The sequence below is a fragment of the Drosophila takahashii genome, chromosome 3L (assembly GCF_030179915.1).
Source record: "Drosophila takahashii strain IR98-3 E-12201 chromosome 3L, DtakHiC1v2, whole genome shotgun sequence".
NCBI classification, from domain to species: domain Eukaryota; kingdom Metazoa; phylum Arthropoda; class Insecta; order Diptera; family Drosophilidae; genus Drosophila; species Drosophila takahashii.
Window position 1 is genome coordinate 2,296,060 of NC_091680.1, and position 19,351 is coordinate 2,315,410.

At 44.6% G+C, this 19,351-nt stretch overlaps 6 protein-coding genes and 3 non-coding genes across 17 annotated transcripts; 2 read left to right on the forward strand and 7 right to left on the reverse strand.

Moving 5' to 3' along the window:
* Nucleotides 1–20: 20 nt before the first annotated feature.
* LOC108055185 (Golgi-associated plant pathogenesis-related protein 1-like) lies at nt 21–820 on the forward strand. The gene is made up of 3 exons (XM_017138454.3): nt 21–145; nt 206–334; nt 392–820. The coding sequence occupies exons 1-3, from the start codon at nt 104–106 to the stop codon at nt 704–706; spliced, it is 486 nt and encodes a 161-aa protein (XP_016993943.3). The 5' UTR covers nt 21–103; the 3' UTR covers nt 707–820.
* LOC108055183 (uncharacterized) lies at nt 793–1,982 on the reverse strand. Its single transcript, XM_044394592.2, has 4 exons — nt 1,850–1,982; nt 1,606–1,786; nt 1,283–1,544; nt 793–1,223 (listed from the first exon to the last, which is right to left on the reverse strand). Coding segments are annotated over exons 1-4 (819 nt in total). The 5' UTR covers nt 1,852–1,982; the 3' UTR covers nt 793–849.
* Nucleotides 1,983–2,543: 561 nt separating this feature from the next.
* Nucleotides 2,544–13,970, reverse strand: Srrm234 (Serine-arginine repetitive matrix 2/3/4). Of its 9 annotated transcripts, none has more exons than XM_044394345.2 (11): nt 13,823–13,970; nt 13,422–13,739; nt 12,810–12,911; nt 10,452–11,138; nt 9,850–10,221; nt 9,722–9,784; nt 8,540–8,684; nt 7,165–7,235; nt 4,381–7,104; nt 3,596–3,811; nt 2,544–3,042 (listed from the first exon to the last, which is right to left on the reverse strand). In XM_044394345.2, the coding sequence occupies exons 2-11, from the start codon at nt 13,658–13,660 to the stop codon at nt 2,874–2,876; spliced, it is 4,788 nt and encodes a 1,595-aa protein (XP_044250280.1). In that variant the 5' UTR covers nt 13,661–13,739; nt 13,823–13,970; the 3' UTR covers nt 2,544–2,873. The 9 variants fall into 9 exon arrangements, 8 of the variants coding, with proteins under 8 accessions (XP_044250280.1, XP_016993897.2, XP_070071965.1 ...); XM_017138408.3 differs by lacking the exon at nt 10,452–11,138 and having other exon boundaries at nt 4,381–4,580; nt 5,544–7,104; nt 13,823–13,969; XM_017138409.3 differs by lacking the exons at nt 2,544–3,042; nt 10,452–11,138 and adding an exon at nt 3,206–3,499 and having other exon boundaries at nt 4,381–4,580; nt 5,544–7,104; nt 13,823–13,969.
* A 103-nt stretch (nt 13,971–14,073) lies between these two features.
* Nucleotides 14,074–15,210, forward strand: LOC108055196 (splicing factor C9orf78). Its single transcript, XM_017138471.3, has 3 exons — nt 14,074–14,277; nt 14,333–14,946; nt 15,008–15,210. The coding sequence occupies exons 1-3, from the start codon at nt 14,162–14,164 to the stop codon at nt 15,160–15,162; spliced, it is 885 nt and encodes a 294-aa protein (XP_016993960.1). The 5' UTR covers nt 14,074–14,161; the 3' UTR covers nt 15,163–15,210.
* Nucleotides 15,211–15,333: 123 nt separating this feature from the next.
* Nucleotides 15,334–15,430, reverse strand: LOC123003119 (small nucleolar RNA Me28S-Am2634). The gene has a single exon (XR_006412426.1). It is a non-coding gene; the product is annotated as a small nucleolar RNA Me28S-Am2634 (small nucleolar RNA).
* A 142-nt stretch (nt 15,431–15,572) lies between these two features.
* On the reverse strand, nt 15,573–15,670 carry LOC123003120 (small nucleolar RNA Me28S-Am2634). The gene has a single exon (XR_006412427.1). It is a non-coding gene; the product is annotated as a small nucleolar RNA Me28S-Am2634 (small nucleolar RNA).
* Nucleotides 15,671–15,805: 135 nt separating this feature from the next.
* Nucleotides 15,806–15,887, reverse strand: LOC123003121 (small nucleolar RNA Me28S-Am2634). The gene has a single exon (XR_006412428.1). It is a non-coding gene; the product is annotated as a small nucleolar RNA Me28S-Am2634 (small nucleolar RNA).
* Nucleotides 15,888–16,106: 219 nt separating this feature from the next.
* On the reverse strand, nt 16,107–17,634 carry RpL23A (ribosomal protein L23A). The gene is made up of 3 exons (XM_017138472.3): nt 17,484–17,634; nt 16,710–17,119; nt 16,107–16,644 (listed from the first exon to the last, which is right to left on the reverse strand). The coding sequence occupies exons 1-3, from the start codon at nt 17,512–17,514 to the stop codon at nt 16,255–16,257; spliced, it is 831 nt and encodes a 276-aa protein (XP_016993961.1). The 5' UTR covers nt 17,515–17,634; the 3' UTR covers nt 16,107–16,254.
* Nucleotides 17,635–17,935: 301 nt separating this feature from the next.
* RabX5 (RAS oncogene family member RabX5) lies at nt 17,936–19,049 on the reverse strand. Its single transcript, XM_017138366.2, has 6 exons — nt 18,802–19,049; nt 18,642–18,743; nt 18,517–18,581; nt 18,329–18,462; nt 18,051–18,276; nt 17,936–17,994 (listed from the first exon to the last, which is right to left on the reverse strand). Exons 1-6 carry the CDS (start codon nt 19,047–19,049, stop codon nt 17,936–17,938), a joined length of 834 nt encoding a protein of 277 aa, XP_016993855.2.
* Between the last annotated feature and the right edge of the window lie 302 nt (nt 19,050–19,351).

Genomic DNA, 19,351 nt, shown 5'->3' on the forward strand with positions numbered 1-19,351 from the left:
AAATTCTATTTTAACGATATATTTTTTATTAAACGAACAGTAAAGTACGTGGCTTTACTAAGAATAGGATAGTATTTGAAGACGATCCTAGAACTTTTTAGACATGTCTATGGGGATAATAATACTAACTCTAGCTCTTTGTTGGGTAAAATTGGGAATTATTTCATTCTTAAGTTAAATTATATTATATATACGATAATTTCAGCTCGTGTTGGTGAAAGCTGGACCTCAAGAGGACAGCCTAAGGGAGCACAATCGTTTGAGGAGAATTCACGGTAGTCCTCCGCTGACCTTGGACGCCTCACTCTCCAGGGGAGCTGAACAATATGCGATGGTTTGAATCCAATATTACTACAATAATATAATTATTAATATTTAATTTCTTTAAAAGGAGCTTGCTTCTCAGGGAGCATTGAGGCATTCAAGTGGCGCAGGCGAATCCTATGGGGAAAACATATGCCGACACATTGATCCTGTGAAATGTGTTCAATTTTGGTATGACGAGATCGGTTCCTACAACTATGGATCAGCGAGATATAGCACGGCTACTGGACATTTTACCGCCTTGGTTTGGAAGTCTTCGAGAAAACTGGGTCATGGTCAAGCCAGGGACGGAAAAGGAATCTACTACGTGGTAGCAAGATATACTCCCAAAGGAAACGTTAGTGGGCGGTTCAAAGAAAATGTTCTCGCCGCAAGTGGGTAGGGTTGAGTATATGACTTCTAGTCATTCTGGTAAATTTACCATTCCCATGTAATAGCATATCATGCTAAAGAAAGTAAATTCCGCAATGGTATTGGCAAGCATTTTTATTAGAAAGTAATGCAAATTATTGTAATTTCTATACTCTATTCTGTGGATTCCATTTTTAGAACAAATTTTTCCATTATCGCGTTGAGGCGCTTCCGCTCTTTAAGCTGCTGCTGCATTAAATCAGATATCTGGGAACCCAAAGCTAATAATGCCTCTGTATTGGCTTCAGATCGTTGGGCATTCAAGCGGGTTTGCCTATTCAAGTCACGCAGTTCCTTTGCTATGTCCATGAGGACCGGAACAGAGCTCTCCTGCTCGGTTTCGAAAGGACTTTCTTCTTCAAGCTTTCTTTTCTTGGGCGTAGTAGTTTTTGCAGTGTAGTTGCTAAAGCGCTGCTCTAACTTAACAGCCGAACTTCTAGTTTGGATGGGATTGCTGCAATCTTCCTCCTCCTCATCCTCATAGTCTTCTATAAAAATATTACTAATTTAGATATTTTTACTATGGAAATCTCTGTAATATTATCACCATTATCTGTCACCGTGGCGTCGTCGTGATCAGTTTTAATGCTTCGCAGGGAGACGCCTTGCGATGTTTCGGACTGCGTTTTGGATGGTCGTGCTTCCACAATGGTGTCTGCCATGTCGTACAGGTCACAAATCACGGCCACTGCATCCTCCAGGGGAGTGAGGGTGTCCTGATACAGGGATCCCTTGCCACTGGCCTTTGAGTCCTCCAGCCGGTTGTTGGTAATCTTCTTGCGAATGCAGCTCTTCCAATCCTTCCAAACCTATGAAAACGGAGGAGTTTAAAAGGTTTCTTTAAAGAAAGGTTTTTTGAGGATCACCTACCCTTTTCCATTCGCAGGCCTCCTTGACAGGTGGACCCACACTGTTCAGCTCCTTGGACAATCTCCTCCAGGCCGCTTCCGCCGCCTGCTTGTCGCCCTTTAGGTAGTTTTTCGAGATGATGGGATGCCGCTCCATGAATGCGACGAAAATTGCATCCTGTTGTGCGGTTCTGTGCTTACCCCTGTTTGAAATTATCAAATAAAGTTAGTTTATGTATTACCTTTTCATAGCTGACTCTACTTACATTACTTCGACTTAAAATTGCGTATACACAATGCACACGATTCTTTTTTTTCCTAACTACAGTAAATAATTTAATATTTTGTATAATTTTCTGTTGACAATTGAGAGCATTTGGCTGCTCTTTGAAAAGTACAAAAATATCTCAGATACTTTTGTAAATATACCAAATTTGTAGTGCTCACATAGACTCAAACCATTGAAGGTACCTTTTCCATAGACACAAACCATCTTTTAGAATTTTGTATTTAAAATTTGTAAAATGTGTGTCCTTAAAATTCGTTTGCCCATTCTTAAAAAATGTTTAATTTTCCAAAAAATTTAATTTAGTTTGTTTAACAATATTCGATTACCCTCTTAAAACATCTTAGCTTAGTTTACTTACTTTGAAATTGAAAAATTGTTGAAAAAACGGTTGCCACCTCTTAAAACTAAATAATTTGGTAGGACCACCTCTTAAAACAAAATATTAAAAAAAAAAAAACAATTTACCAACATCTTAAAAACCTTTTTTTTAGCGTAAAAAATCAGACTTTTGAGTGTAAAAATTTAAATAATTGTCAAAACTTGGATTTGGGATCCATTTTGTCCAAGTTGCTCCAAAAAAAACACATAATAAAATACGTACTTAAACCAAAATCCAGAACCTTATTTTAAGCTTGAAACCACTTTTCGAAATGAAACTCAAGAAAACTACATTTAGAGAGGCAACAAATAATTTATTTATATTAAAACGCAGCTTATAACTAGCAAATAATCGAGCAAAGGCTTACGAACGAGTATTGTTGGCCTAATATCGGGGCTACAGTATAATTTCGCTAGTAAATTCATGTTCAGATGACTAACTTAGGGCTACGGAATGCGGTGTAAAACAAGTTAAATGCGCATAACAACTATCTTAGGGACTAGGAGTCGTGACTAGTGGGGCTGGTGACTAGGATTGTTGATGAGAGTGATTGCGGGGCAGGGATCTCCGGGTCTCCGTCTCAGGAATCGCCGCACATCTTGCGCAGCGAGGCGGTTAACACTCAGAAGGCGGCCAGCGATGGACTCCTGCTATTCCGCAGGGGCGTGAGAAGGGGCGTGGCGGGACTGCTGGCGCGGCTGAAGCAACTGGAGCAGCAACTGGAGGCCTCCTCCGCCGCCTCGCCTTCTCCGGTCGCCTTGTGATGATACGGAATGGGTCGCTTGCGAGCACTGTAAGTAGAATCCATAGATTAGTAAGAGATTTTAACTTATCTCTGAATAATAAGAAACTCAAATGAATAACTCACCAAATAACTGAAAATCGTAAGGAACTCAAAAGTTTTTGGCTAAAAATCAAACAAACGAAATCCTATAAAACCAAAGGTTTATAATATAATCTGTAAAGGTGACAAAGTTTATTGGCGGCTTGGCTAAAATACGAGAAATTAGGTTGACACATAATCGGATAGGCTACAAAAACATATTAGAGATATTGTTGGATAGTTAAAAAAGTCAAATTATAAGTAGTTCCTGAGTGAGCTGAAAAAAATCAAAAATCATTTAGACAAAATCAGGAGTTACGTGTGTGTGCTGTATAAATAAAGTGTGTTTGTATAATCAATGCAACTCAAGCGGATAATGGATAATGGCAATCAACTAGCGTCTTTTGTTGCGTGGCGATCGACGGCTACGGAATTAGGAAAATAAAATATATAGAAAATCATAGGATTAATATACAAAAATAAGAGGTAGTCCCGGTAGAAGAGTAGTCCTGTCTAGCTACCTCGTTATGCGACGTCTGTCTAGAAAGCTGGGCGAGCCGCGACGCCTGGGGATGGAGGGTGACCGGGAGCCGGACTGTGATGATGCGGAGCCGCTGCCTCCGGAGGAGGAGCTGCCCGAGCTGCTGTGCGAGGAGCAACTGGAGCGGGAGGAGTGCGACCCGGAGCGGGACCTCGAACTGCGCGATCCGCTGCGACTGCTGGATGAGCTGTAGCGTCTGCAAGGATAGGTAAGATCATTAGTATTTGTTTATAATTCAGGGTTCGGAAATTGACACACATGTTACAACATGAAAAATTGTATTTTACAGTGTTAGCAAAATTTTTGACATGTGTGTCAAATACAAAAGTGTTAAAATGTGAAAAATAATTGTTAACGCACACAGCACACTTGTGTTTTTTACACTGTGTTTTTAAGACGACGTGTTTTTTACACACTGTTTTTAACACAAATGAAAATTACGTGCCACAGACATTAAGAGTCGAAGGGAAAATGAAAAACCAATATGGTTATGTTAGTTTTAACCATTTCAAAGCATATATAAATTCTTATACTCTATACTCAACATACAATTCTGGCACTTTGAAGTCAAAAACTCATTGCGTTAAAAACACGCTGCGTAAAAAACACGTCGTGTTGATAACACATCGTGTAAATAACACAAATGACATGTGTGTGTTATTTATGTTTCTAACATATGTAGAATACAATTTTTTACTCATGTTAATAACAAAAGTTTTTTAAAGTGTGTGCTATTTTATAATCCCCTATAATCTTAATACTTACGATCTCGACCTGCTGTCAGAGTGATGTCGATGATGGCTTCCGCTGGTGCGCCGCTTACTGCGACTCCTGCTCCGACGCTCCCTACTCCTGCTCCTGCGGGCCGCACTCTCCGCCGCCGCTGCCGCCGCCACGGTGGCCGTGGAAACCTTGGAGACGATGGCATCCACCAGCGAGCTGTCCGCCAGCGCTGCGACCAGGGGCTGTGGATCGTGAATTTTGAAGGGTTTTATAACGATTTTCGGTTTCTGTTGATGCTGATGGTGATGATGATGGTAGCTAATACTATTGGCGGCCACGGCAGCCGCCGCAGCTGCCGCATTGAAGCTAATGGGACCGCCGCCGGCACCCCGGACATGCGGCGGATGCCCCAACAGCGGAGCACCCTGCCCACCAACCACACCGGCTCCTGTTAAAGAAAGAAGTCCCGGATGCCGCGGATTACCATGCCCAAAGAGAGCCGAATTGTAGACGAGGCCACGGGCCAAATGGTGAGCCTGCTGCTGCTGCAAACTGTGCTGGTGGTTCTTGCAGATGTTGTAGTGGGTGGCGGTCAGCAGGGGACCGTGGTTGAGGCGATTGGTGGTGCGGTTGTAGGTGCCAGGCGTGCCCGCCAAAAAGGGCAGCATGCCGGGCTGGTTGCTGTTGCTATTCCCGCTGCTAGTGCTACTATTAAGATTCGAATGGGGGAGCCCGCCACCAGCGCATGCATGAGGATTGTTAGTACTATTGTGTCTACTGTTGGGGTTATTATTGTTCAGCGTGCGGTTGTGGAAGATGCGCTTCCCCGGCGGATGTTGCTGCTGCTGCTGATGATGCATGTGCTGTGGAGGCGGCCTGTGGTGCGGGTGAATCTTATTCTGACCACCCACTGTCGGACTCTTGGCCTCGCCATTCGCCGCCACGTGGGGCGTCTTGCAAATGGGCGGTGTGCTGGCGTCCCTTTTCTTGAGCAACGGCGGCTCCTCCTCCACAGACACGGACAGCTGATCCGGCTGCTCCGGCTCCTTGCGCGGCTCCAGCGGCAGGATGACCGCCAAGGGCGGCGGGGGCGTGGTCGTTGTCAGTGGGTTGTTAATCAAAGCGGTCACATTGTTAGCCACAAGGAATTCGCTTAGCGAGTTACGTTTGGTAGCCGTCACCAGGTGGTCGCCACTGCCACTTACTTCGCTGCCCTCCTTGCTGGGGTCCTTTTCCATGATCCTGATCTTCTGCTTGGCCTTGGCCGCAATGCCCGACTTGAGCTGCTCCAGCATGCGCAGCTCCTGCTGCTCCTCGCGCTCCCGCCTGCTCTGCTGGAATTCCTCTAAGGCGGCGGCGGATTCTGCGCCTGTTTCGGCATCGCTGCCGTCGTCGCTTTGCGCCCGCAGGCGAACCACTGGAGCGGGTTTCGTCGCGGGGGCTTCCTTAGCCCGCTTCTTGTCCTGCACGATGATGTCCTGGTAGCGCTCTGGATGCCTCTCGGCGGGGGAGTAACGCAACTCCGAGGAACTGGAGCGAGAACGACGCCTCGCAGGCTTGGGACTCGCTTCGGCGAGCTTACTCTTTGACTTGGTTGCTGGCGGGGAGTTGGAACGCTCCCGTTTCACGCTCCTGCGGCGCTCCTTCTTGGGACTGGCCTCCTTCTTTACCTCTTTAAGCTCTGGCGTCCTGCTCCTCTTCTTTTGCTTCCTGGGCGTGGGCTTAGGCGATGGCGTCCGGGAGACAGACGAGCTGGAGCTACTGGAGCTATCGGAATCCGAGCTTGAGCTGGAAGCCGCCCTCTGTCGCTTCGTCTGCTCCAGGGCCACCATCACCGACTTTGTTCCGAGGATATCGTTCACCGTATCCTCGGCCGCCTTGAAGGGATTGAAGGCTGGTGTGGGCGCCACCTTCTTGGGCGGCGCCTCTGGGGAATGGGCTGGCGATTTGGATCGGGATTGGCGGCTTAACTTGGTGTCATCTGTTCGCTTTCTGCTCGCATTCGATGGCGATCGCTGGCGGCGGTCGTCCTTTGTCTTTTTGGGACTGCGCTCTTTGGGGGAGTTAATAGTTCGGGATTCCTTGGCTGGACGATCTTTGGAGCGCTGCCGCTCCTTTGAACGTTGCCTTTCCTTTGATCGCTGCCTCTCTTTGGAGCGTTGTCTTTCCTTTAAGCTCTGCTTATCTTTGGAGCGCTGCCTCTCCTTTGATCGTTGTCGCTCCTTTGATCTCTGCTTTTCCTTTGATCGATCTTTGGACCTATCTCGCCTTTTGTCCACCGATTGCTTCTTATCCTTGGACCTATGCCTTTCCTTGGATCTTTGTCTATCCTTGGACTTGGACCTCTGTCGTTCTTTAGATCGCTGTCTTTCCTTGGATCGTTGCTTTTCTTTAGATCTTTGTCTTTCCTTGGACTTGGAACGCTGCCTTTCCTTGGATCTCTGTCTATCCTTGGACCGCTGTCTATCCCTAGAACGCAGTCTTTCCCTCGATCTCTGCCTTTCCCTCGATCTCTGCCTTTCCTTCGATCTCTGTCTTTCCTTCGATCGCTCTCGCTGCCTTTCCGGCTCCCTACGTGGTGGGGTTACCGCCGAGCGTTCCCTCGTCTTGCGGTGTCGACTGTCTAGGGAGGATTCCTGCTGCCTGGATTTCGTATCCTTGCGACGCTCGCGGGAACGGCTGCGCATCGCATTGTCCTTTTCATCGGATTTAGAAGCCTTTGCGCCACGCGACTTGTCCGATTTGTTCTCCTTACGCGATGGAGAGCTGAAATGATAAGTTACTTTTAGATTTTTGCTGTACAAATTAAAGGACATCTTTACTTACTTTGAGCGCTCCGAATCCGTGGAGCTGGCACGTGCGCGTGACTTCTTTTTCAGCTTCTTGTCGCGTTTTTTCTGCATAATAAAAGAGTGTGGAGTGTTAGTGTACCGAATAGGAAGCTAGGCGCTCTTGCTAAGAGTCTAACTGTTAGCAGTAATGTTGAAAAACATCGTTCATTCTTTATGGCATGATAGACATATGAAGTTCGAGTTTGGTGCTTAAAATTTTGCAGCATTTGACTTTCGCAAGCATTCTCTCTAGGACTGGAAATTATTAACATTATTAACGTTTTTTTCTGTTTTTGTACAAGAGTTTCTTTCGATCGGCTATCACTTCGCACTAGGTATCACTATCATATGGTTGTTGTTTATTAGTAGCTTAAAGAAAACAGTCAAATGAAAGTACTTACAAAACTACAAGAGAGCCATTGAAAGCTATCCTATATCAATGAAGCGCCAAGGGTTTTCATAAACAAAATATAAATTTCTTTTCGATTCTTGAATTTACTTAACAATTACTTGGATTGATTTTTGTTGGAAAAACAAACTACGTGTAACTGAAAATCGTTTAGAATAATTTTGAAAAATGTTGGAAACCAAAAGAGATTGAGGGGCCATCTATAATATTTTATTTTATAGGAACTCTTTAGGATCAAATATGGATAGCCCCTCTTTATAAGAATGAATTTCTCTAAGCATCTATGGGAATGAAAGAAAAGTAAACAATCGAGAGAGAGAAATCATAAATCATATACTAGAATGCGTTTGAAGCCTTTTTACCTTTTACAATATTTGTGGGTGATTTTTGGTAATTTTTTTGTTTACTAATTAAGTTGTATGCTTTAGTATTTATAAGGTAGAGAACGTTTTATATGCAGGATTATATAGTTCAGTACTTTTGGTTATTATTGTCAATCGTTATTTTGAATGTTTCATATTTGGTGGAAAAAGAAGTAAATAAGCAAGAGAAGAAATGGCGTATGTTTAATATTTGGTGAACAATTGAAACAACGAAACGAAAAGTCAAACGAGTTATCATCATCATATACAGGTAATAATATCATATGTAAATATATATAGAGAGAGAGGCAGTACTTCTATTCGGATTTTTTGGTTGGTCAGACGTAGTAATTAGTTAGTCAAAGGATGAGTCGTACAATAAAGGAATAGAAATATGCATATGTTACAATATTCGTTTGGGTTTGGGTTGGTTGGAGGTTGGAGAAAGAGCTTCAGAGGTGGACTCTTTATTGGAGATTCGAGTTCTTGAGTCTTTGGGCCCAGAAAACATGCACATCTCTCCTCTCCTCGCACCTTTCTCCATCGCATCGCATTAGCTTAAGTGCAACGGGGGGTTTGGGGTCCTAGCCCTTGCATACCTTGTCCTTCTTGGCCTTCTTTCGGGCACTTTTCGACTCCCGACGATCCTCCTCGCTGCTCTCGTCCTCCTCGTCGCTATCCTTATCGCTATCCCGTCCACTTTCGCTGTGCTTGCGCTTGCGCGACTTTTTCTTCTTCGACTTACTGCAAGTAGAAGGTTACAGGCCATTAAGAATTATTATTATTATAAAATACGCATGTTTCATCTATTCAAAAGTGTTTTTTTTAGGTGCTTGCTACACAACACACAGATCATTGGACAACTAGAGCTCCCAAATACTGGTTAGCAGCAATGTATAAATAGGTTTACTTGTGGTTCAGTGCTTTACCTTCATCGAAAACTGCGCAAATTGCTTTGTCTTAACATTATAGAAGGTAATCATAACAATAGAAAGAAAGATGAGAAAGTAATTCGCTTTTAATTGTTGCAAAACACACAGAGAGACCTCTTAACGTTATCGTTTATTTTGTATTGTTTTTAATTGCTAGTAGTTCTTTACTTGTATTTTGTTTTGTGTTTTTAGTTTGGCAATGCAGTTTCTATGGTTTTATAGTTTGTAGAATCGAATTATTACTTACCGCCGGGCAGAGTTTTTTGGGGGAAATGTGAATATGGGCGAGAGTTGTGGGGGAAATATGTGTGAGTTTCAAGTGTAAAGTGTTGGCTAGTGGAGAACCCATACGTACTTAGATCCCTGATCACTCTACTCACTCTCGCTGCACACGGATTCAAATAAAAGATTGTCTTGGCAAGTGTTAGGATATCGAAAGTATACATATATTGCAGAAAGGCATTTGAAACATTTCATGTGAGTTCACTTGATTGGATTGGTTTGGTTCTTATATTGGTGTGTAGGATTAAAACTAAGTGTGAGTCATTTGTACGTGGCTTTTCGCTTCTTTTTACTTTCTTTCTCATATGAGTCCCTTTTGTGGTTTCAAATGCAATGTAAAAGAAGGAGTAGAGACGAAAAACAAAATGTATTAAGCAGTTGATTGATAGTTACATAGTATTTTCATTTTTTCACGCTCTAAGCGCACGTGTTTACAGTTTACTATGTACGATATAAGGAAGAAACCAAAAACATGACTGTAGAGTCCAAACAAAGAGCAAAGGAAACAAACACAGAGCTACGGTTGTCGAGGGATTGAAGTTTTTCAGTTCCGGTCAGGACTCTTACCTCTCTTTCTTGTGCTTCTTCGACTTTTTCTTCTTGTCCTTCTTGCGCTCAGGACTGGCCGAACTGGAGGAACAATATATAAAAGTTAATACAATATTTGAGGTACAAGTTATATGCTATAAACACACCTCTCTCTGGCGCGCTTCTTGCGCTTCTTCTTGTCCGACTTGGAGACATGTTCGCGCTCATCTCCGCTGGCTGCAGCATCTCCTCCATCGCGTTCCCGCTCCCTTTCTCGGGAAGGCGTGCGCACTAAAGCATACCGCTTGCCGGTCTCCTTGTCCTTGCCTGCTGCTGCGGCAGCTGCCGCCGCCGCCAGGCTCTCGCGCTGGGCGTCCAGTTCCTTTTGCAGAGCCACGCTTTTGGCCAGATCCTCCTTCGCCTTGCGATCGCTGTCGAAGCTGCTGCCCTCTACGAAGTACTCGGATATGTTGAAGGCCTCGCGCAGCTTGGCGTTCTTCTGCTGCTGAGCCTCAGCTATTTGATGGGTGTCACGAGCACTGTAAGTAGGAAATTTAGGAATTTGTATTAATAAATGTGGATAAAATAGTATACTTAAATATTAAACCTTAAATATAATCACTCTCTTTATCACAGAAATTAAATAAAGTTTAATGAATGCATCAAAGTTAAACTGCAGGGCTTTCTGAGTTTGAGAAATGGTAAGTACTATCTTAAGTTCTAAAATATATGCTTAAATATATATGTGAATGGGTTTTTGGGTGGCTACCTTGCGACCACCGCACTGCCTGCTCCCAGCAGTGTCTCCAGCAGGCTGCTCGAGGAATACTTGAGCAGCTCGAGCAGGACGCTGCCATCGATATTGATTTTCGCCGCCTGTTCCCTCTGGATGGAGGAGCTGTGCTCAGCTGTTCGCTGGTGACCCGGCTGTTCAAGTGCCGGCTGCTCCGATTGTTCCTTCAGCTGGCAGGCGCAGGCGCAGTCCGGATGCGACCTCTTGGAGACTGCTGGTCGCCTGGTCTTGTTGGCGCCGCTTGCCAACGCCGGCCGCAAGGGCTTGAACTTCCTGCCCACCGCCGCATAGTTCCACGTGTGGGCGGTCAAGCGGAAGCTCTCGTACTTGGCCAGGTACTCCCGGTTGTCGTGCTGGAAGTATGGTGCCTTGCTCTTCCTGGCCCCATTCGCCGGGGTAGCGGAGGAGGAGGGGATCTCACCGGTTGGGGGATGGGGACTGGTCGGGTTGCTCCCGGGGTTGCTGCTCCTTTCGTTGTTGTTCGAGGTGGTGGTGGTGGCGATTGCGTGACCTGCGCGTTTGCGTCGCTTGCGGCGTTTCTTCGGTTTCACCACCTGCACCGTGGTGGCCGCCATCGTTGTTGTTGTGCTCGTGGATGCAGTGGCCACCGAGGCAGCTGCCGTGGCTCCCACTGCCGCCGTGGCCGTGGATGTGGTGGTGTTACTATAGATCTCCGAGGAGAGCATTTTAATTATTCACTTTATGATGGGTTGTTTTTTGTTAGATGTTTGAGGGGTTTTTTATTTTATTAAATTTAAATCCATGTTTGTGGAAGACAGTGGACCTTTAAATTATTATTTATTATTCGGTTTATATCGCGTTTATAATTAGTTTTATTTAATTCACGGTTTTTTGCGACTTTTTCCTTATAATAAAAAATATATTTTAGGGTTTATATATTCATGTATTCGGAAGAAAGTGAATTCATATTATATCTTTATCTTTTTTGTCCTTTTCAACTAGCTATAGTTAGTTATTTAGTGTAAATAAATATATTAATCCATGTATTCGGAAGACAGTGGATTTGTATTATAATTATGCTTTGTAATTTATCTTTTATAAGGATTTGGAATTCGCGATTTTATAGTTTTTTAGTGTAAATATATCTATTAATCCATGCAATTGGAAGACAGTGGATTTTACGAATATTTAAGCTTTATATAAATACAAAAATAGTTTTTTTATAAGATACTTTGCTATAATTTCATCGATTATGATTGGAAGACGATGGATTAGCATTTGTTTGGTTTCACTTTGGGTTACATTTAAGTAATCTTTTGTATCCTTATCCTTCCGGAAGACGTTGGATAGTTTTTGAGAGACATTGGATTATTATTTAATATATTTATACGATTTACTCCGCTTGCTGCAACTTCGCGCACTTGCCTTCTTCACTTCGCGACTTAGACTAATTAATTACGGACTAGGATTGGAAGACTTATTTAGTGATTTGTTGCATTCGTTCGGCTTGGGTATCAAGATACCATTTCAATGGGGCTCCTCTCCACTCGAAGCACTTGCAACAACCACTAGAATAGTAGACTATATGGTAGTTTAATCCACGGCTCGACAGCGGGTTGCAATGCTGATTTAGGGGTGTCAATCAGCTTTCCTACCACCACCACCGGCAGCACTGTTTTTTCCTTCAGCGGGTGCATTTGCATTGCTACTTTTCCTCCTCCTCCTCCTTTGGCACACTTGAAGGGCTGCCTGGGTGCCGAGCACTCCCTCCCGTTCATTGGGGTTTTCCCTTTTTTCTGTTTTTGATTAGCAGGCTTATGGCTGCATTTGCTGGCTGGCGGCTATTGATTTTTCCAGCGATTTAACCCTGCTTATCGGGCACTTTTTCCCGTGTCCCCTGCGGCGGCTCCTCTGCGCCAACTCCATCTCCCTCGCAGTCCTCGCCAAGGACACTTGGTCGGTCGTTTTAGCAGGCGTTAATTGCTTCTAATTTGTATGTAAATATATATAACTAGAGATAGTTGCTATCTAGCGACTCCTGAGCGTGTTGGCCAACTGAAGCGGTGGCTTTGGAAGACTTGAAGTGACTGAAAAGCCGAGCGCATCCCGGAAAAATCTTTGCAGCAGCTTTTTCTCTACCACTCGTCGTCTGTGATTGGCCCCTTGAATCGGAAAATGCGAAAATCCAAAAGGGGGTGGCAAACTGGGCGCTGCGGCGGCGCATCGGCTGCTTATTTCTTGTATGTGGTCTACAGCTGTCGTGTGAGCTGGCCGAGATTTCGATTTATTTAACCGTTTTATTGATTTGTCCACTGGGCGCACGTTTTGTTTTAAATTACATAAGTTTTGTTAAGGAAAAAGGGCGATACTTACGCTACGCGTCCAAATTCATCCTTGGCCAGATCTGTTTTGCCCTGTCCCATCAACTTCTGGCGAAAGGAGTCCACATGCGTCTTGATTTCCTCCGGTGTGCGTCTGTAAAGGAGGAATTTATGATTATCTTTCTATATATTCAAGGGTTTTAACTTTAAAAGGCTTTCTTATACCTTTTAGACTAGCTTAATTAGTTAAATAAGGCCTAAGTGGGCGGTTTAGACAGTGAATTTAGCTACTGAGTGCTTGGATTTTTTGTCCGCCTGCCCGGACATGCGGATGTCTTCCACTCAAAATAATCTCTACAACTGAAATGCACTTTTTTCACCACCGAGCCGAGAGTCCGGGCCACCGGAAGAGTGCTCACATGTGACGCATTGAGGGGGTGGAGGCGTAGGACTCAAGGGTGGCTGCTCAGGGGGTTGTTCCACGTTCCACGCTCATTTCGGCGCGTGTGCGTCGGCTCTCTGGGAGGCGAGAGCAGCGCTACCAGGCGCCCAATGTAAACATAAACACGGAGGAGGAAGCAACAGACCCAGACCGGCGTTATATAACCGCGGATTGCCATTACACCATGTAATGTATATAGGTTCCCCCTCTTTTTAAGCTCACCCCTGCTTCTCGAGTATCTCCTCGAACTCCAGGCACTTGACTTCGATCTTGCGCTTGCGGTCGTGGTCCAGGATTTCCTTATTCGGCGGCCTGTTCAGCTGGGCGTCCAGCTTCTTGGTGTCGTCCTCGGCGCGGTAGTCCTTGTCCTTCTTCCCTGGCCGCACACACGCCCAGTTGCGCTGCACGTGTCCATTGGTGCCGGAGCCACGGGGCGTGGTCAGTCCAATGCCGTTGTACATCCTGACGGGTGTCCTGCTGTGGGAAGGGTTCTTCTAAACCATCAACGACTCCCGGCGGCCACTGGGTGCTCCACCAACGCTGCAATTTCGCGTAGGGAAAATCGATTTCAGTTGCAGTTTGTGTTAAAGTTCGATTGTATATAGGTCTGTATGTTTGCTCACCTTTGTTTTCTATCCTGCAGCGCTGCGCTGGGGATTTATTCAATTGATTTCCTTAATTTCGACCACTTTTTTGCCAAAATATGCGAAATATGCACAAGAATGCCGCCGTCTGAAATAGTGTGCAGAAATATACTCAAAATACCATGTATACAAAAATATACCAAACATATATTCAAACGGTCATGCCAAAAGGCGAGGAGCGTGTCTTCGCTATGCCGGGGTATACAAATTGATCATTTATAAAATCCCTGTAACGGTCATACTGCTGACCAAACGTAAACAAAAATTTATTTACTTTCATTTACTAACGAAATTTGCAGCTAATATTAAACCATAAACATGAGTGATGCAGAGGAAACCAAAACAGAGGCACCCACCAAGGTGGTCTTCAAGAAATCCGGACGAAAGAACCTCAGGCAACGCAAGAATTCAGATGAAGAAGAGAAGGAGGAACAGTAAGCCTTAAAAATATTAAAAGTTATAACCATTTAAATATAAATTTCTTTTTAGACTCACCCTAGATGAGATCAAGGAGCGGCAGAGGCTGCGACAGCGGCCCAATGGCGTCAGCCTGGTGGGTCTGGCGCTGGGCAAGAAGATCGCTCCCGAGGAGGAGCTGGCCATAAAGGATCCCTTCAATGTGAAAACGGGAGGCCTGGTCAACATGCAGCAGTTGAAATCCGGCAAGATGAAGGAGGCGGACGACGCCTACGACGTGGGCATTGGCACCCAGTTCTCGGCGGAGACGAACAAGCGGGATGAGGACGAGGAGATGATGAAGTACATCGAGCAGGAGCTGCAGAAGCGCAAGGGAGGCGGCACGGAGGACGCAGCCGAGGAAGATGGCGATGTGAACAAATACCTGACGCCCGAGGATGCCGCCCTGTACGCCCTGCCCGACCATCTGAGGCAGTCGTCCTCGCACCGATCCGAGGAGATGTTGTCCAACCAGATGCTCAACGGCATTCCCGAGGTGGATCTGGGCATTGTGGCCAAGATCCGGAACATAGAGGCCACCGAGGATGCCAAGCAAAAGCTGCTGCAGGATGCCAAGAACAAGAAGGACGGCCCCTCGCAATTTGTGCCCACCAATATGGCGGTGAACTTCATGCAGCACAATCGATGTGGGTTTTTTGGAATATCATTTATATTTATGCAGATTTAATTACTTTTCTTGTTTTTCAGTCAACATCGAGGACAACAGCGACCAAAGGAGACGCAAACGGGAGGAGAGGGAGGGCAACAAGAACGCGCAACATCAAACGAATCCCAATGGAGTCAAAAGAGCCACAGATGACTACCATTATGACAAGTTTAGGAAGCAATTTCGCAGATATTAAAAGTGCCAGCAATAAAAAGTACAATGATTTTTATTTTAAGAGCAAGAATTATTTATTTTTCAATTTATTTAAGGCTATTTTAATATTAAATCCCTTCATTGGGCCACTTCTGTAAAATAAAAACAAAAGGTCGATTAGTTATGCTTAAAAGAGATAGACAAAATAATTATAGGATTTAAAATCAGTGGGAGACAAAATTAATTTCAAAGCAACGCATGACTGAAGCTCAATGAGATTCCTACTCAAAATATCATCAGAAAGGAAGTACATTTTAAATTATGGATTACTAAAACATATACACACCTTGTAAGAAGTAAAACCAAGGATCCAGATACGCTTTGGAATAACTGAAATAAATCATAAAAAGATTGTATTAATTAAGAGTTTTAAAACATGGCTTCATTGCATGAAATGTTTTGATCAGTTAGAGATTAAAATTGATTTCATAGCAACGCATGACTGAAGCTCAATGAGATTCCTACTCGATATATCATCAGAGTAAAATTTATTTTAATATATGGATTTCTAAATTTATACACACCTTTTGAGAGGAAAGCCAAAATCCAGCTACGCTTCGGAACTGAAATAAATCAAAAAGGTCTTGATTAGATAAGAATTTAAAATCATTTCATTGTTGTTTTGAAATGTTTTTATCAGTGAGAGATTAAAATTGATTTCATGGTTATTTCAATGAGATTCCTACTCAAAATATCATCATTGACTTTAATTTAATAAACTAAAATTATAATTACCTTTTAAAGCAGCAAGTTGAGCATCTCATCACTTCAAGATATAGCCTGCGAATTAAGAAAAATAATGTTAGTGACAGGAAAGGTAACTATAGATCATCAAACTCACCTTTTTAAATGATGGGGTCTCTAGTATACATCCTAAAAGCAAGAAACTGAAAGAAATATTAAACCCACCCATATAAAAAACCCAACTTAGTTTTTGAGTGGTTTTATTATACCCAGACAACTTTGAAACGTTCATCCTCGCTCTACCGTGTCAGCTTAGCAATATTTTGTTTATAGAAAAGACTCTACATATAAAATGTAGAACGCAGCGATGCCATTCCACAAATTGCAGCGCTTATATGATGCCGATCTTGTTGGCAATGTCCAGGGCGTCGTAGTCGCGCGCCAGGCGCACATAGGCCTTCTTCTGGCCATCGGGGCGGATGAGCACGTTGACCTTGGCCACCTTGATGTCGTACAGCTTGCGCACGGCGGCACGCACGTGGTTCTTGTTGGCGCGCAGGTGAGTGAGGAAGACCAGGGTGTTGTTGTCCTCGATCTTCTTCATGGCCGCCTCGGTGGTGAGAGGGTACTTGATGATGTTGTACGCGTCCATGCGGTTCCTGGTGGGCACCGACTTCCTGGGGTACTTGGGACTCCTGGGCAGCTTCAAGGTGGTGGGCCGACGGAAGTGCACGTTGGTGCGGATCTTGCGGGCACGGGTTCCAAAGGCGCCCTTGATGATCTGTAGGGATTGGTATAGAAAATCGGGTTAATGAGGGATCTCTCTTAGCTATTAAGATACCCCACCTTCTTCTGGACCTTCTTGGCGTTCAGCAGAGCAACTGCCTTGGCCTTGGCGGTTCCCTTGGCGGGCTTGACGCCGGGCTTCACACCCTTCTTGGCCTTGGCGGCCGCACGCGCCTTGGCGGAGAGCTTGGCCAGCACGGACTGGGGCTTCTTGCCGGCGAGGATCTTCTTCTTGGCATCCTTGCCCTTGGCCTTGGTGGCCACGGTCTTCTTCACGGCCGTTGGCTTCTTGGCAGCAGCGGCAGCTGGCTTCTTGGCGGCACCAGCGGCGGGCTTCTTGGCAGCCGGAGCAGCAGCCTTCTTGGGAGCAGCGGCCGCTGGCTTGGCGGCAGCCGGAGCAGCCTCCTTCTTGCCGGCAGCGGGAGCCGCAGCAGTCTTCTTCTGCTCTGGCTTCTTGTCGCCAGGCTTGGCTGTAAATTAAATCCGAATTCCAATTAGTAAACATGTTCCATGTTGCGGGCGTAAAAGTTAGGTTAGGCCTGATCGATCAGCAAGGCAATGGGACGCTTCTTATGATTATTAACCCGTATTTAATCACTTATTAACTTTAAATTCAACACTCTTTTAGTTTACTTTATAGTTCAAGACACACACTTTGGCACACTTTACCACGCACGTGGCCGAAACTTCGGTTCAACGGTTTCAACACATTTTCGCCTTAAAATCGGTTGTAAATGCACAATTTTCATTTCCCACTGGTGGCCTACGCTTTCGCCTTGCTTTTGCTGATCAATTCACGCATTTTGAGCCTATTTTTGTATGTAAAATCCTTACCGGATTTCTCGGTTGGCTTTTTGGGTGGCATTTCTACGAGAAAACGAAATGAAAAGAAAAATTTTAGGTTAGGGCTAGAGGTGGGAAGCCTGCAGGGGCGCCAGTCGAAGAAGTCCCACCACTGGGATTTTCGATTTCCAAATGTTATCGATAGTTGTCAAAAAGCGGAAGAGCGTTTTGACAGAAGGGCGGCCAGATCGATGGAATTTCGCGCCTAACAGCACACTGTTAGTGCGGTTAACAGCACTGTTTGACTGTTTAACAGAGGTGAGTGGGCTGCTATCTTGACACTGAGCGCACTCAACACAGCTGAAAACATGGGTGGCAACGCTCTTGATGTTTTATTAAAAACCGTTACTTTTTGAATTTGAATTTAAAATAAAAGTTTAATAAAAGGTTTTATTTAGCGATTTAATCCTAAACTTAAAATACAAATTAATACAATGTGCAGGCTAACAGGAACAGCCACTTTTTTGAGAGCTGAAGCGACTACCAAAAAAGTTACGTAAATCTGAAAAATCAAATTCTTCATTTATGAGTTATTTGAGTTTGTTTAAACGTTCTTACCAAAAGTTTGCGATTTAACAGATGCCTGAGTTGCCTGTTCCTGTGGCTTACTTTTAGTTGACTTTATTTCCAGCTTTACAGCTTCTTCGAAAGCTAGGCCAGCAATCCTTTGAAAGAATTCCGTGACTTTGAAGCCGGATCGCGCTGAAACGGACCAATATTCCGCCTGGAGCTCGGCAGCTGCCACGCCCGCCAGTCGCTCCATTCGCACGAACTCCTCTTTTGTCTAGGAAATATACAAATTATTATTTAACTTCTCTATTGACAAATAAGCTTACCAAGAGATCTGCTTTTGTGCCCACTAAAAAGATCAAGGGTCTTTTGCTGGTATTGTAGTTGAGTGCGCTGTTCAGCCACTTTTTAGCTGATTCCAGGGAATCCCTCTTCGACATATCATAGGTTACCACAATCACTGGAATTTATTTTATTTATAATAACAATTTAATTGAAATTTATTAATACTTACCACTGGCATTGCGATAATAAGCTCCTGCTATGCATTTAAACCTCTCCTGACCAGCAGTGTCCCACCTGAAAATGAACCATATTTATAATCTATATAGATCCTATTTCTTAGAGAACTAAACCCACATTTCTAGACTGTAGTTGTGACCCAGAATACTGAAATTCTCCAGCTCAAAGTCCACGCCAATGGTGGCCTTGTAGTTCGACTGGAATTTGTCATAGCAAAACCTTAAGAAAAAAGAGAAAATTAATAGGTTTTAATATATATTTTTTTAGATATACCCACCTATTCACAATGGCTGTTTTGCCCACCGAACAATCGCCCACAAAGATGACCTTGCAGGGTCGAAACTTCGGCTTATGTGGCGACTCCAGATGATAGCGCACCTGGGGGGCAAAATCCCGTTCCCTGCTCAGCGGAGTCTGGGCGGGACTGTAGGCCGGCGGCAGGTGCCTCAGGTGGGTGCGAGGATCGTGCATGACCACCGTGGGCGGATTGGGCAACAGCAGGTTCTGCCGCAGTAGATGAGGCATGGCGAACGTCTATATCTCAACTAAATGAGCTGTAGAAACGGGGTAAAAGTCACCAGCCACGTCGTCATCGCAAACCACAAACTTTGTCGGCTACGTCGCTGGCTTGAACTTGGCGGCTATCACATGCTCAAGGTGCTGGTGGCGGCTACCTTACACCCCAGGTAATAGTGCTTTGCATTGTAAATGCAGGTGATTGATAAGACCTGCTTGGGTATGAGTTAGTTCCGATAGGAAAAAGGCCTCAAGGTGTCAAGCCAAGCTGAGCTTTAATGTTAGAATGGCTTTGTAGGCATATCATGTTG

Excerpts from the sequence above, each read along its gene's own strand:
- LOC108055185 (XM_017138454.3), top strand. The coding sequence starts at position 104 with ATGTCTATGGGGATAATAATACTAACTCTAGCTCTTTGTTGG. Across the intron at positions 146-205 it reads TAACTCTAGCTCTTTGTTGG|CTCGTGTTGGTGAAAGCTGG; the intron begins GTAAAATTGGGA and ends CGATAATTTCAG. Across the intron at positions 335-391 it reads GAGCTGAACAATATGCGATG|GAGCTTGCTTCTCAGGGAGC; the intron begins GTTTGAATCCAA and ends TTTCTTTAAAAG.
- LOC108055183 (XM_044394592.2), bottom strand. Across the intron at positions 1,545-1,605 it reads AGGCCTGCGAATGGAAAAGG|GTTTGGAAGGATTGGAAGAG; the intron begins GTAGGTGATCCT and ends CCGTTTTCATAG. Across the intron at positions 1,224-1,282 it reads CGCCACGGTGACAGATAATG|AAGACTATGAGGATGAGGAG; the intron begins GTGATAATATTA and ends ATATTTTTATAG.
- Srrm234 (XM_044394345.2), bottom strand. The coding sequence starts at position 13,660 with ATGTACAACGGCATTGGACTGACCACGCCCCGTGGCTCCGGCACCAAT. Across the intron at positions 12,912-13,421 it reads GAGATACTCGAGAAGCAGGG|ACGCACACCGGAGGAAATCA; the intron begins GTGAGCTTAAAA and ends CCTCCTTTACAG. Across the intron at positions 7,105-7,164 it reads ACGGATTCGGAGCGCTCAAA|CTCTCCATCGCGTAAGGAGA; the intron begins GTAAGTAAAGAT and ends TTATCATTTCAG.
- LOC108055196 (XM_017138471.3), top strand. The coding sequence starts at position 14,162 with ATGAGTGATGCAGAGGAAACCAAAACAGAGGCACCCACCAAGGTGGTC. Across the intron at positions 14,278-14,332 it reads GAAGAAGAGAAGGAGGAACA|ACTCACCCTAGATGAGATCA; the intron begins GTAAGCCTTAAA and ends ATTTCTTTTTAG. Across the intron at positions 14,947-15,007 it reads CTTCATGCAGCACAATCGAT|TCAACATCGAGGACAACAGC; the intron begins GTGGGTTTTTTG and ends CTTGTTTTTCAG.
- RpL23A (XM_017138472.3), bottom strand. The coding sequence starts at position 17,514 with ATGCCACCCAAAAAGCCAACCGAGAAATCCG. Across the intron at positions 17,120-17,483 it reads AAAGCCAACCGAGAAATCCG|CCAAGCCTGGCGACAAGAAG; the intron begins GTAAGGATTTTA and ends TTTAATTTACAG. Across the intron at positions 16,645-16,709 it reads CCAAGAAGGTCCAGAAGAAG|ATCATCAAGGGCGCCTTTGG; the intron begins GTGGGGTATCTT and ends CAATCCCTACAG.
- RabX5 (XM_017138366.2), bottom strand. The coding sequence starts at position 19,049 with ATGCCTCATCTACTGCGGCAGAACCTGCTGTTGCCCAATCCGCCCACG. Across the intron at positions 18,744-18,801 it reads AAAACAGCCATTGTGAATAG|GTTTTGCTATGACAAATTCC; the intron begins GTGGGTATATCT and ends TTTTTTCTTAAG. Across the intron at positions 18,277-18,328 it reads GCACAAAAGCAGATCTCTTG|ACAAAAGAGGAGTTCGTGCG; the intron begins GTAAGCTTATTT and ends TATATTTCCTAG.